This window comes from Pelophylax lessonae, assembly GCF_965119305.1.
Source record: "Pelophylax lessonae genome assembly, chromosome: 4".
Lineage (NCBI taxonomy): Eukaryota > Metazoa > Chordata > Amphibia > Anura > Ranidae > Pelophylax > Pelophylax lessonae.
This window is the reverse complement of record NC_138771.1, coordinates 299174874-299187612: the sequence shown is the minus strand read 5'-3', so window position 1 is coordinate 299187612 and position 12739 is coordinate 299174874. Positions and strand designations below refer to the sequence as shown.

Sequence of the window (12739 nt, the reverse complement as noted above, 5' to 3'; positions counted from 1 at the left end):
CCTAGGGTCAGCTTCTCCTTGTGAAATTGAGGCTTTTATCATCTGCTTGTTTTTAGTTTAAAATGCTGAGAGTTTACGGTTAAAAATCGCACCGCCACCAGGAGTGACCTCAGCGGACAATCCCTGCTCCGCCTTCTGCCTTCCCCAAGATGGCTGTGGACCAGAAGGGCCAGAAGGGCATCACCGGAAGTGGCGTATGCAGGAGGCACCCCCCCCCCCCAACTCTACAGGCGCTGGCCGGAAGGATAGCTGTGGCTAGCAGGAACTGGCCTAGAAGATCCGCTGGCTCCAGATACGGTTTAAGGGGGGGGGGGATACCACCGGCATCCTGACAACTGGGGGGATGGTTGCAAACCCCTCAGTAGGGGTGAAAATTCAGACGGGGGCCCAGCTTGCCCCAATGTGCTGTCCCTGACCTGCACTGCCCAAGGATCGCTAAGCTGGGAGGCTGGTCAGGGAGCCTCCTGCAATTTATCACAGAGACTGAAAAAATAACAAACAGATGTAGCTCCTGTGGGTCCAGAGGAAACACAATCAAACTCAAGCAAAAGGTATGACATTTTTATAATGGTGAACTATTGTTTTTTCTGTTTCAGGAGGGAGGAGCCTCTCTCTCAGATGCTGCCCTGGATGACGATTAGAGAAAAAGGTCTATACTTTTCTATTCCGAGGGTGCTGCAGTCCAGTCACATGATCTCTCCAGCAGCTGGCGTCTTTGATGAGGAGAGATCGCCAACTGCCAGCTGCAGAGCCTGGGCGATTATATCAACCAGACTTCCTTTGGGGAATCTATTGTGGCTGTCCCTCCTCTACACTGAAACTGGTGCTAGAAGCCTATCATGTGAACCAACTGGAGTGCCCTCAAAATAGAGAAGTCTAGACATATTTCCTACAGGGTAGTTAGAGAAGCCATAGAATAAGGGTTGGAGCAGATTTAGGTATAGTTCGTATTTAACTGGAATTCTAGTTTTATGTACAATCAACAACTATATCTGCAACTAAAAATTTTAAAAGAAGCATAATGTTTACACGGACAGAAAGAAGCATAATGTTTACACGGACAGCATAAAGACCTGTCCTCCAAGCTATACCTGCTGAAATCTGTGTGTGTGTTATACAACACTGGCAATAGCAATGTTTAATTCAAACAGATATGTTAATAGAAATAAAAACATAACATGTACCTGTCCTTGTGTGTAGCCAAGTATAGGATCCAGCATTGCTGTCCTCTTTCTGTATTGGAGGGCATTTAATGCACAGTAGTACTGCAAGGATGAGAGGTGCTGCTTTCTTCTTGCCCCAGCAACTTCCTTAGCAACTTCAGCCTTTAGCTACAGAAAAGACACACTTTTATGGATACTTTTAAGCCAGTTGCACACAAACAATCTTTTACTGAGGTTTAGGCCCCTTTTACATGGGCTGATCCATTTTCGGAGACTCCGCTTGCTCAGCGGGGATTGCCCTGTTGATACCCGCTGAGCAGGCGAATGACAGGTCACTGTGCAGAGATGGACCTGTCAGAGTCCCGCTCTCCTCTATAAGGAGAACGGATGAAAATGGACAGCATGTCCATTTTCATCTGATCCGGCCTGCTGGACGGATGGCGAACGAATCACCATCCATCTGTTTTCAGAGGATCTTGTCGGATCAGATGCCAGGTCCGCTAACATCCGTCTCCCCATAGAGTATAATGGGTGGCCTGATCAGGTCCACCTGAAAAATGGACAGGCATACCTGATCGGTCCGATCGTGTGAAAGGGGCCTTAAACTCAGGATCCTGTTGACAAAAAAAATCTTGAGTGAAATGTTCTGTAAGGCTAGGTTTACATCTGTGTGGGTGGTTCCCGCTGCAGGTCCGTACCTGTTTTCACAGCCGCAATCCCAATGGCACACTACGTGCAGTGCAAATTGCACCAGCTCTGTAATTGCTGTGGGCTGCGATTTCTAAGGCCCCATTCACACCTAAACGGCACCATTCATTTTGAATGGGCCTCCCATGCACCAAAGAAGCTTGTGTATCAAACTTTGCCACGGAGCTAGGCGCGTTTGGCGTTTTGGTATTTAATCCTCCTCTTCTTGGGCCCCCCATGCCAAGTGCCCCCATAGCCAGCTGCTTGCTCCTGAGCCTCCTGTATGTTTCCATAAGACAAAGAGTGGCTCCGCCCCGCCCCACTGCCTGTGTGTCCCACCCGCGTTGCCGCTGTGGTGTCTTAGCTAATGAGGATAGAAAGACCCAGGAGAGCTGCTGCTCTTGTGCACATTGCTGGATCGAGATCGGGCTCAGGTAAGTATTAAAGGGGGGGCTGGGGGATGCTGCCCACAGAAGGTTTTTTTACCCACATGCATAGTGCATGAAGATGAAAAAGAAAAAAAACTTTGGCTTTTATAACCACAATAAGACCTTGCATAAATGCGCATGTGTTGTGGAAATTTTGATTTTAGTTTAAATAGTCATTGTGTCTCCCAGTGTCGGTTTTACCGATAATCGATATTCACAGTGATTATCGCTTTAACTGTCATTGCAGGAAAGACTTGCTGGTGAAAATCTTCCATTAGATGAGATGGCACAATACTTGTAGCAAAGAGAGTCCATCGCACGGATCTATGTCTGCCGTTCAGGGCCCTGCGCTGCTGAGATGTGTCTGTGATGTGGAAAATTCTTATTTTACCAAGATTAATAGACGTTTCCTTATAGTCGCATTCGATCGGTGTGACTGGGGGGGGCTGCTGCTATTATCTTATGCAGATAAAGCCTCATCAACTGGAACAAATAGAATGGTCACTATCAAAATTGGTTTATATATATGAATCATGTTTGATGGAAACCCACCAACAGGTAATGGAATACATGTTTATGGATTGACATGAATGAACAATGAAAAGCCATGTGCTTTCTGGCAGTTGAGGCTTTTGTTCATTCGTGTCCATCTATGGGCATCTACTCCACAGCTTCTATTGTGTTTTTTGAATGTATACATGTTTGTGATTGGTGGCCATGAAGCCACTCCCTGTAACTTCCTTTTGCTCACTTGATGTAAATAAACCTGCTCTGCCCTGCCCTCACACAGAACATCAGAACACAGAGGACGACACACATACACACACACACACACACACACACACACACATACACAGACACAGACACAGCAGCTCACACATCATTCAGCCATGAAGAGACACATAAACTCTCACACACAAACACTAGCTCTTATACACATACATATCCAATGGAGAGATACCTGGCAGATGGCATCAAAATGACCCAGCGCGTCTGTTCCTTTCTTTATCGCCGAGCGCTTGGAAAATCGTTATGCAAAAGAGCGGGGCACTTGTACTTTTCAGTACAAGCCTATTTAATTTCCACGACACATGTACACTACACGTGTAAAATTCTTCTTCACTGCCCGTAATGCACTTAAAATGTAACATTTTCTATTTTTGTTTTATGGCTCCGTACTCAACGCTGCATTACTGATCTTTGCGCATGTGTGTGCATTGTTCCATAGACAACAATGCATCTATATCCAAATCAGTAAACAACATGGCTCTTTTTATTCCCGTGTGTAAGAATACCTATGGTATACCTGCACCTCTTTAGTATAAATGGATGCTTTCCCCAGCTGCTGCCTATAGATGTTCACCCCAAGCATCAAAAAACTTTTCAGATTTCCTAATTTATGATGCGCAGTGCATTAAGGAAATAGTGCATTACAAAAAATAAATGATGTGTAAAAGATCAACATCATTCTAGGATACTTTTGAATGAGCCATATAGCATGAACCATATACCAAAAAAAACCTTGAATATCATGGACCTTACATATTCACTGTTAATGAATCAAAATGTGCAAAGTGCCTCACAGTGCACATTGTACACTTGTGTCTGTCTGTGTATCTGTTTAACTACAGAAATGAATAGTCATCATCATCTGGGATTTTTTATTCCAGTAATGGAATATGCAACATTCATAAGCCAAAGCCATAAATCAAAAAATGTTCGTAAGCTGTGAGGTGATGACTTAAAGATGCAAAATTAAATCAATACGGACTTCAGTAAGTAGAATGAATTATGTATACCTTTATACCTTATATTATCTTAAAAGCCTGTGTACACTAGCCTATATAGGATCTGTTAATATATCAAAATAATTTGTACATGCAGGATGCACATACAAGTTCGTTTAATGACACTTTAAAACTGAGTAATATTGTTGGCGTTGTCAAAAAGATAGGGGTACCATGCTACATATTTTCTGGACATGCTCTTATATCCACCCCTTCAGGGATTTGATTCGTGATTTAGTCTTCCAGTGGACTGATATACACTTGGAGGACAGGCCGGAAACGTGCCTACTTCAATTAACTTCGCTCTCACGGCGTTTGATACACCTACTGAATGCAGCAAAAATCTGCATTCCTCAAAAATGGAAAGGCTTAGATACCCCAATGGTGGGCCAGTGGATCGCTGTGGTGAACGAAATACCCGAAATGGAAGGTTTAATGGAAGGTATGAGATCGAAGGAGGAGCAGCACCGCAAAACATGGTATTATTGGCCCAATTTTAATATTCCTATGTGTCCTCTGCGCTTATTTAGATAATTCGACCGGAGAACAAGTGTCAATAGAGATGCTGGAGTCAATTGTGTGGGTTATGAAGCGATGGCTGGGCTTCTGTTGTCAAAACCAAATTAATAAACTTTTATCTCCGTGTTCCCGACATTCCCTCATTCTCCCCCCCCCCCTTTTTTTCTTCTCTCTAGCTCTTCTGTTCTTTCTACTAATGTTTACGCATATAATGTAGGCCACGCTATTTGATGTGTGTCATTAGTAATTGTTTAGATTTGTGGGGTTTTTCTTTCCTTTTTATTTTCTTCTCATACATTTAAGTTCTACCCTGGAAAATATTAGGTATGCAAGCAAGGTCCTGTTTAAGAGGTATTGAAATCTTATGTCTGCACAGCATACTGCTACAGCAGGCATTTACAAGTAAAGTTTCTGTACTTGCAGTATACTGTGACTCATTCCACTTTGATTGTACTGTGTTAAAGGTGGCACCTCTGAGTATTGCATCATTATTCCCTTTCGTCTTGCTGAAGTACACAATAAAAATGTAACTTAAAAATAAAAAAAGACAAAAAAAAAAATATGAGTAATATTATACTGAAAAGGCAATTTAAATGTTTGATTGATTTGTTTTGCATTTCCTTTTCTCAGAAAAGATAGTCAAAAATAAAAATAATTATAAAATTGCATTTACAACAAAACAGAGGATGAAATGCGCCCATTCTCTTTGATAGATGTAGTAGATGAGGCCAGGACAAACTGTTTTACACTGACAACACGACAACAGATAATTTTGTAACCACTAATTTTCAAGGTCATGACCATTCCATTTTGTAGAACATTATATGCTCAAGTAAGTGGTAACTGACCATTATACTAAAAACACATTTACAAAGTTCATTCCACGTCCTTTAAGTTACATCACATTCCAGATGGGCACTGGGTTACTAATTAGTAAAATATTACCAAAGCTACAGCTTTCCACAACATAAAAGATTCTATCCAATTGCTTTCCAGTCCTGAGGGCTTTCATAATCACCCACGGTACTTCAACCTAGGATGCTTGAGGTATATTTTCTTTTATTAGTAATAATCCCAGCAACTGATTTAATCAAATGTTACTAGATTTTCATAATATACTTTACACTGACCCCATTTAGCCATGCTAAATCCATGCTATACCCCTGTTCAGCAAAGTTATACTGAGGTCTCCTAATTTGCATGCCTATCTGAGTTTCAGAAAACAAGGTCTAAAGATTTTGCTAGATGTGGAAAAATCTAAGTAACAAGAACAGTATCCATCACCAAAGGCCTTATTTTCTATGGAAAGAGCAATTTTATCAATGAAGCAGGGGGTCTCAATTGTTGTATTGCTTACCTTTTCATTTTCTCTCTTTTTTGGCAGTCTGCTGTATTTTGCCATTGATAAATCATGTTCTAAAAAGAGAAACATAAAAGGCTTATAAATAATGTATGGCTATAAAATGTCTCAAGCTGATGCCAGGGCAAATATACAGAACAGCAGAACCGTGAGAGGTATTAAGTACAAGAGCAAACATACCATTGCTAGCAAGAAGAAAAAGATCTTTTAACGTGCTTACTTCTGCAAAACAAAAGAAAAAAAAAAAAAAAGGTATAAATTAAATGGGAATTGAAAAAAAAAAAAGCACAAAAAAAATGCAATTACATAAAAATGTATTTGTACCAAAAAGTGTATTCAAAAAATTTAAGAAGGTTATTCTGGGACAGTGAGGGTAGTGGGGATCGAGTCAGCAAAAGGATGATACTGAAATAAGTATGGTCAGTGGAACTGGGGACAATGGAATTTGAAAAAGGAGATACCAAAATATATTAAGGTTATTAGCAGGGACATACATCATGGGGCCCAAGCCAAGTGCTGGGGACATGGGAGGTAGTGCTAGGGATAAGCGAGATGGCACAGGACTTTGTTGCCAGGGATTAACTACTTCCGGTCCGCGCTATAGCCAAAAGACGGCTGCAGCGCGGACTCTAATTTTCGGGAGGCCGTCTTTAAACGGTGTAACGTTAAAAAACCATACCTCGTTAGAATTCCATACCCTCGTCACTTCCTGTCAGAAACAGCTGAGAAGCGTAGCAGTGCGCATGCTCAGAGCCCCGGATACATCATTGAACAGCAGAGAAGTTGACAAGTGCGCATGCTCGGAGGGAATGAAATTATAACGGCAGTGTGTGTAATATTATACTTGCGGCGGTTACATAAAAACAGTTCGGCTGCAACATGGGTCATCTCCGCTCCTATCCCTGTCACTTCCCTGATGTCGGCTACTAAACATAAAAGAGGCGGCGGGTGTATGAAATGTAAATGACGGAGATGTTGGCTCCGTGATCCGCTTTTATATTTATTAGCCGAGATCAGGGAAGTGACAGGGATAGGAGCGGCGATGAGTCATGTTGCAGAGGAGCTGTTTTAATGTAACGGCGGCAAGTGTAACATTACATACCCTCCGTAGGTGCACCGGAAGTGACGAGGGTATGGTTTTCTCACAGGTATGGTTTTTTCACGGAACAACGGCCTCCCAGACACAGGCTCCCCGCGCCTATCAGTGCGGCATATTAGTACCTCCTCATCAGTGCCCATAAGTGCCACCTCATCAGTGCCCATAAGTGCCACCTCATCAGTGCAGCCTATCAGTGCCCATCAGTGCCGCCTCATCAGCGCACATCAGTGAAGGAGAAAAATGTATTTATTTTCAAAATTTACTCGCAGAAAATAAGAAAAACTTTTTTTTTTTTTTCAAAATTTTCTGTCTCTTCTTTTTTTTTGTAAAAAATAAAAAACCCAGAGGTGATTAAATACCACCAAAAGAAAGCTCTATTTGTGTGAAAAAAATGATAAAAATGTCATGTGGGTACAGTGTAGCATGACCGCCCAATTGTCATTCAAAGTGTGAGAGCGCTGAAAGCTAAAAATTGGTCTGGATGGGAAGGGGGTTTAAGTGCACAGTAGGCAAGTGGTTAAAAAAGAAAATAGAACAATGGAGCAGAGATTACCACTTGACCAGGGTCAGTGTAGATGATACAGGTATTTGACATGGTGCACTTAATAAATGTGAGGGATTATCACACATGAACTGGAGATGGGGTACTGAGGAGCTAAAATACATGTGCTAAGCACAGAAGGATTTTTACCTACAGTATGTGCTGTGTGTAACTGCGGACTGAGAAGTCTCTTGTGGCGAACAGTGTGTGCTGGAGAAGGGATACAGGGGAAAGAATGTGGGCGCCCGTGGTGGGATCTCACTGGGGAAAGACCAATCCGTATGCTGAAGGAGTAATGTCCCTGGGGAAGGACCAGGAAAAGGCAGATTTCCACAGGGGCAACTAAAAGTAGAACTCAGGAGGGGGCGTGGTCTCGGCATGGAAGCGTGAGGACGCACCGGCTTGGAGCTCCTGGCTGACCACCACATTTTACACGGATAATCCGCACCTACGGACCCCGGACTCGCTCCCTAACATGCCTCCGAAGCGGCGCCAGTCACCCCAGCCGCAGAGGACTCCGCGGCCGCGCTCTGCATCGATCGATGCCTTCTTCTCCGGCAGCCACAGGCCGGGCCCGGAGCCTCCCAAGATGGCGCCGACACGAGGCGCGCAGCATGAGAGGGCCCAGTCTCCCATCCTCTCACCGCAGATCCCACTGCCTACTCAACTCTCCCCCCGGTGTCTCCGGGCTCCTCCGCTGCCCCCAGTACCACCGATGGCACGGCAGAGCTGCAGGGCCTGGCGGACTTGCGGGCACACATTCTTTCGCTCCCCACTGCCGCGGACCTGGACAAGCTGGCAGAGCGGGTCGAGCGGGCCCTGCGGCAGGACATAAACGCACTTCAGGAGGACACTGCTCATTTGGGAAACCGGGTTGAGTCCGTGGGCTGTGCATGCCCTAACCCGCTAGATGTAACCAGCAGGACAGACGCATCGATGCCTTGCTGGATCAATTGGACGACGTTGAAAACCGCAGCAGGAGGGGTAACATCCGCATCAGGGGTCTGCCCGAGGCCACGACTCACAAGGACATTGTTCCCACCTTACAAGGTATTTTCAAACAGATATTGGGCCGGGACTCCCCTGATCACATAGAGATTGATCGCGCACACAGGGCTCGGAGACCCCCTTCGGATGACCCTGAGAAACCCCGGGACATTATATGCAAGCTGCATAAATATTCAGTGAAAGACCGTATTATGTCCCATATGCGGGCTGTCCCCTCTATAGACTTTGATGGCGCACGGATCTCTCTCTTCCCGGATGTCTCCCGCCGCACGCTAATGCAGCACAGGGCCCTGAAGCCCCTTCTGGAATCCATCAGGGGGGCTGATCTAACCTACCGCTGGGGTTTCCCCTTTAGCCTCTCGGTTACTAAGAACGGCCGCCAACACATCCTTAGACACAAAGATGACCTTCCGCACTTCTTGGCCCAGCTGGAGCTGCCCCCTGTGGACATTCCGGAGTGGCGGGTCTCCCCGGAGGTCCCCCTGCCTGCTCGCACTCCTCACTGGCAACCTGCACATCGCAGAGGCCGTAATCGGCCTCGCAACAGACCGCCGCGCACGGATCAGTGATGCCTTCCTGCGTCTCCACTAGAGACTCACTGCTGCCACTTTTTGAACTCTCTGACCTTCAGACCATGGACGACCTTCTTGCCCATTCTCCTTCAGAAGATGATGATCGCCTGTGAACTGTTGGTCATACCTGGACACTATGGCGCATGGGACTTCCTGGCAGATTCCTATACCTAACCATGGCTGGATGTCCCGCACTTGAACTGCGTTCCCCAGTGGGGTCGCTTAGGGGTCCACTCCACCCGGTGGTGTTTCAGACGGACCCCTTGCTCTCTATGCCCTACCTCTTTCCCCCCCAGAGGGGCTTTGGCTCCCTCCTATGCTGGACTCCCTGGAGTCCGTGGTGGATCCCCTCTTTTTTTTTGGGGGTTCTGCCCAGGTGTGGCCGGGAGCGCCCCCCTCCCTGCCCTGCCCCCCTTGGAGGAGAGGGGGGGGGATCGGCCTGGCAAACACAGAGTGTCCGCAGGGTCGTGGACGGTTCCGCGGCCTTTCTGGACCTGGTTTTTTGTTCCTACTGTTTGATTTGTTATTTATTTTTCTTGACCAATGTGCTGTACCTGTTCTGGTGTTTTTTCCCTTGTTTTTGTTTATGGGTGCTGATCATTTCATTATTTCTCTGCAGAGTGCGCTGGTTCCAGTCCGTGGGTGCTGGGGGGTCCCTCACCCACTCCCCCAGGGTCGTCCCTGGGTAGCCGCTTCCGTGCTTGATCCATGGCTTTGCTGACGTTTCTATCCGATAACGTTCGGGGACTCGGCTCCCCCTTCAAACGTGGTAAGTTGTGGCTGGAGTTGGGGCGGGCGGGTGCACAGGTGGTTTTTTTACAGGAGACTCATTTTCACTCCCAATCCACGCCACGGCTGCCGACACACCTGTACAGCCAGTGGTTTGTCAGCTCCTCTCCCTGTCCGAAGTCTGGGGGCGTGGCCATTGCCATCCATAAGAGTTGCCCCTTTGTGCCCATCGACCATTGCCTAGACCCCCAGGGTAGGTTGGTCTTTCTTAAAGGGACCCTCTATGGTAAAACCCTGACCTTGGCCTCCATCTATGCCCCTAACACGGGTCAGTTGTCCTTCCTTGAGTCCACACTGGACGCACTTTCCTCGTTCCGAGAGGGCCGGGTGGTTCTGGGGGGAGATTTTAATTTCTGCCTGGACCCCCGGGCCGACACTTCGGCGGGATGCTCGGCTCATTCTGCCGCAGCCCACCGCCGCCTCTTGAGGCTGTTGCATGCTTCAGGCCTTGTGGACTGCTGGAGGCTGCTCCACCCCTCCTCCCGGGATTATAGCTATTTTTCAGCGACACATAATTCCTACTCGCGCATCGATATGCTTCTCACTGATCAGGCATGCCTGGATGCCTTGGTGGGAGCAGACATAGGGACCCTCACCCTTTCAGACCATGCCCCTGTGACTTTGTCCCTTGCCCCCCTTACTGATGCCAACAGGGCGTGGACTTGGCGCTTGAATGAGAACCTTCTGGACGACGCAGTGGTTGTCCAGAGGGTGACGGAGACATTGGGGAACTACTTCAGGGAAAATGCCGGGGATGACGTCGCCCCCTCCTCTATCTGGGAAGGCCACAAGGCAGTGGTCCGGGGCGAGCTGATCTCTCAGGGGGCTAGGCTGAACAAAGAGCGCATGGCCGACATGAAACGGCTCCTTGACAAGCTCCGTCAAGCTGAGCTGACTCATAAGCGTACGCTCTCGGCGGAGGCCCTCAGGGAACTCGGAGCCCTTCGGGAAACCCTGTCCGAACTGCTGGAGACGCAAAATTAGGCGGCGCCTCCGGTTCCTGTCTCACAAGTTCTACGAATTCGGTAACAAGTGCAGGCGCATGCTGGCGCGGGCGCTGCGGCGGCAACGGGCGGTTACTCGCATCCCGAAGCTTCAGACGGCTCGGGGATCGCTCACCCAACATCCCTCCCGCATCGCGGAGGCATTCAGGGAATATTATGCCCAACTCTATAACATTGCCGCCCCTTTGTCGCCGTCTGTGCTGGCTGCTAAGCGTGCGCGCATCTTGGACTACCTGGGGGAGTCTGCGACCCCGAAGTTCGCGGAGCAGGCATCCACGTCCCTCGAAAAACCTATCACTGTGCTTGAACTGGAGGCGGCGATTAAGGGACTGCCAAAGGGTAAAAGTCCGGGACCCGACGGTTATACGAACGCCTACTACTTGAAGTTTAGCTCTTCCCTCCTGTCCCCGATGTGCGCCTATTTCAACGCCCTCGCCACAGGCTCCTCCGTGGCCCGGGACACCCTCCTCGCGCATATAACGGTTCTCCCCAAAGATGGGAAGGACCTCACCCTACCCAGCAGCTACCGTCCAATTTCGCTCTTGAATACGGACATCAAAATACTGGCTAGGATACTGGCAGACCGGTTGAAGCCCCTTCTGCCATCGGTCGTCCACCCTGACCAAACGGGGTAAACTCACAGCCGTCCCATCCGCCCTGTCTCCTCCTGTCTACGGACGCCGAAAAGGCGTTCGACAGGGTGGATTGGACGTATATGGAGTTGGTGTTGAAGCGTCTGGGGCCGCGCATGTCCAGCTGGGTAGCGGCGTTATACGCCTCCCCTGAAGCGAGGGTTAAGGCGGGAGGCTGTCTGTGGGCTCCCTTTCCGATCCGCAATGGCACGCGCCAAGGGTGCCCGTTGTCCCCGCTGATATGCGCACTGACGCTGGAACCTTTCCTTGCCAGGGTCAGGGCAAATCCGGACATTAGCGGGGTCACTGTGGGCTCCACTGAACACAAGCTATCCGCCTATGCGGACGATGTTCTTTTCTACATAACTAAACCGCAGACGACTCTGCCGGTTCTTATGTCAGAACTACGTGCATTTCAGGTTCTCTCGAACTTTAAAATAAATTTCGATAAGTCGGAAATAATGCCCCTTAACGTCCCACAGGAAGTAGGATACTCGCTGCGCTTGGCGTTTCCGTTCACTTGGTGTCGCTCTAAACTTAAGTACTTGGGGGTATTCCTGCCCAGTAACTGTGCGGATGTTTACGAACAAAATTACGCCCCACTGCTAACGACAATCCGAAAAGACCTGGCCGACTGGACTAAACTGTCTGGGACGTGGATTGGTAGAGTGAACGTGCTTAAAATGAATGTCCTACCCCGCATCCTGTTTTACTTTCAGATGCTGCCTGTGCGCCTGCCCAGGTCCTTTTTCTTGAGCCTCAACAGCCTGTTCATACGCTTCATCTGGGATGGTAAGCAGCCACGACTGGCTTTCAAGAGTATGCAACGTTCTAAACGAACGGGTGGTTTGGGGATTCCGGTGGTTCGTAGGTACTACGAGGCGGTTGCTTTGCAACGTATCCTCGACTGGCACCACCAGGTTCGGGGCAAACGCTGGGTCCCCATGGAGAAATTCATGGCGGGCAGGAATTTGTCCCACGCACCGTGGTTGCTACCGCCCGACAGAGGGCTCTCACCCCTGGCATCCCCTACCACCACGCATGCCCTACAGGTGTGGGATGAGGTTAATGGGCGTCTCCAGCTGTCTTCCCGCATCTCTCCGCTGGCACCCCTGGGGGGCTACACTTGGTTCCCACCCGGAGAGGATGT

At 48.2% G+C, this 12739-nt stretch overlaps 1 protein-coding gene across 1 annotated transcript in view; it reads right to left on the bottom strand.

The window, feature by feature from the left end:
• Positions 1 to 12739, bottom strand: part of APPL2 (adaptor protein, phosphotyrosine interacting with PH domain and leucine zipper 2) — a 150201-nt gene that overhangs the window by 70437 nt on the left and 67025 nt on the right. Inside the window, exons 6-8 of the mRNA XM_082253113.1 lie at positions 6125 to 6166; positions 5942 to 6000; positions 1185 to 1331 (exon numbers count right to left, since the gene is read on the bottom strand). Of these exons, the coding sequence (XP_082109239.1) occupies positions 1185 to 1331; positions 5942 to 6000; positions 6125 to 6166 (248 nt within the window). The remainder of the gene's footprint in view (positions 1 to 1184; positions 1332 to 5941; positions 6001 to 6124; positions 6167 to 12739) is intronic.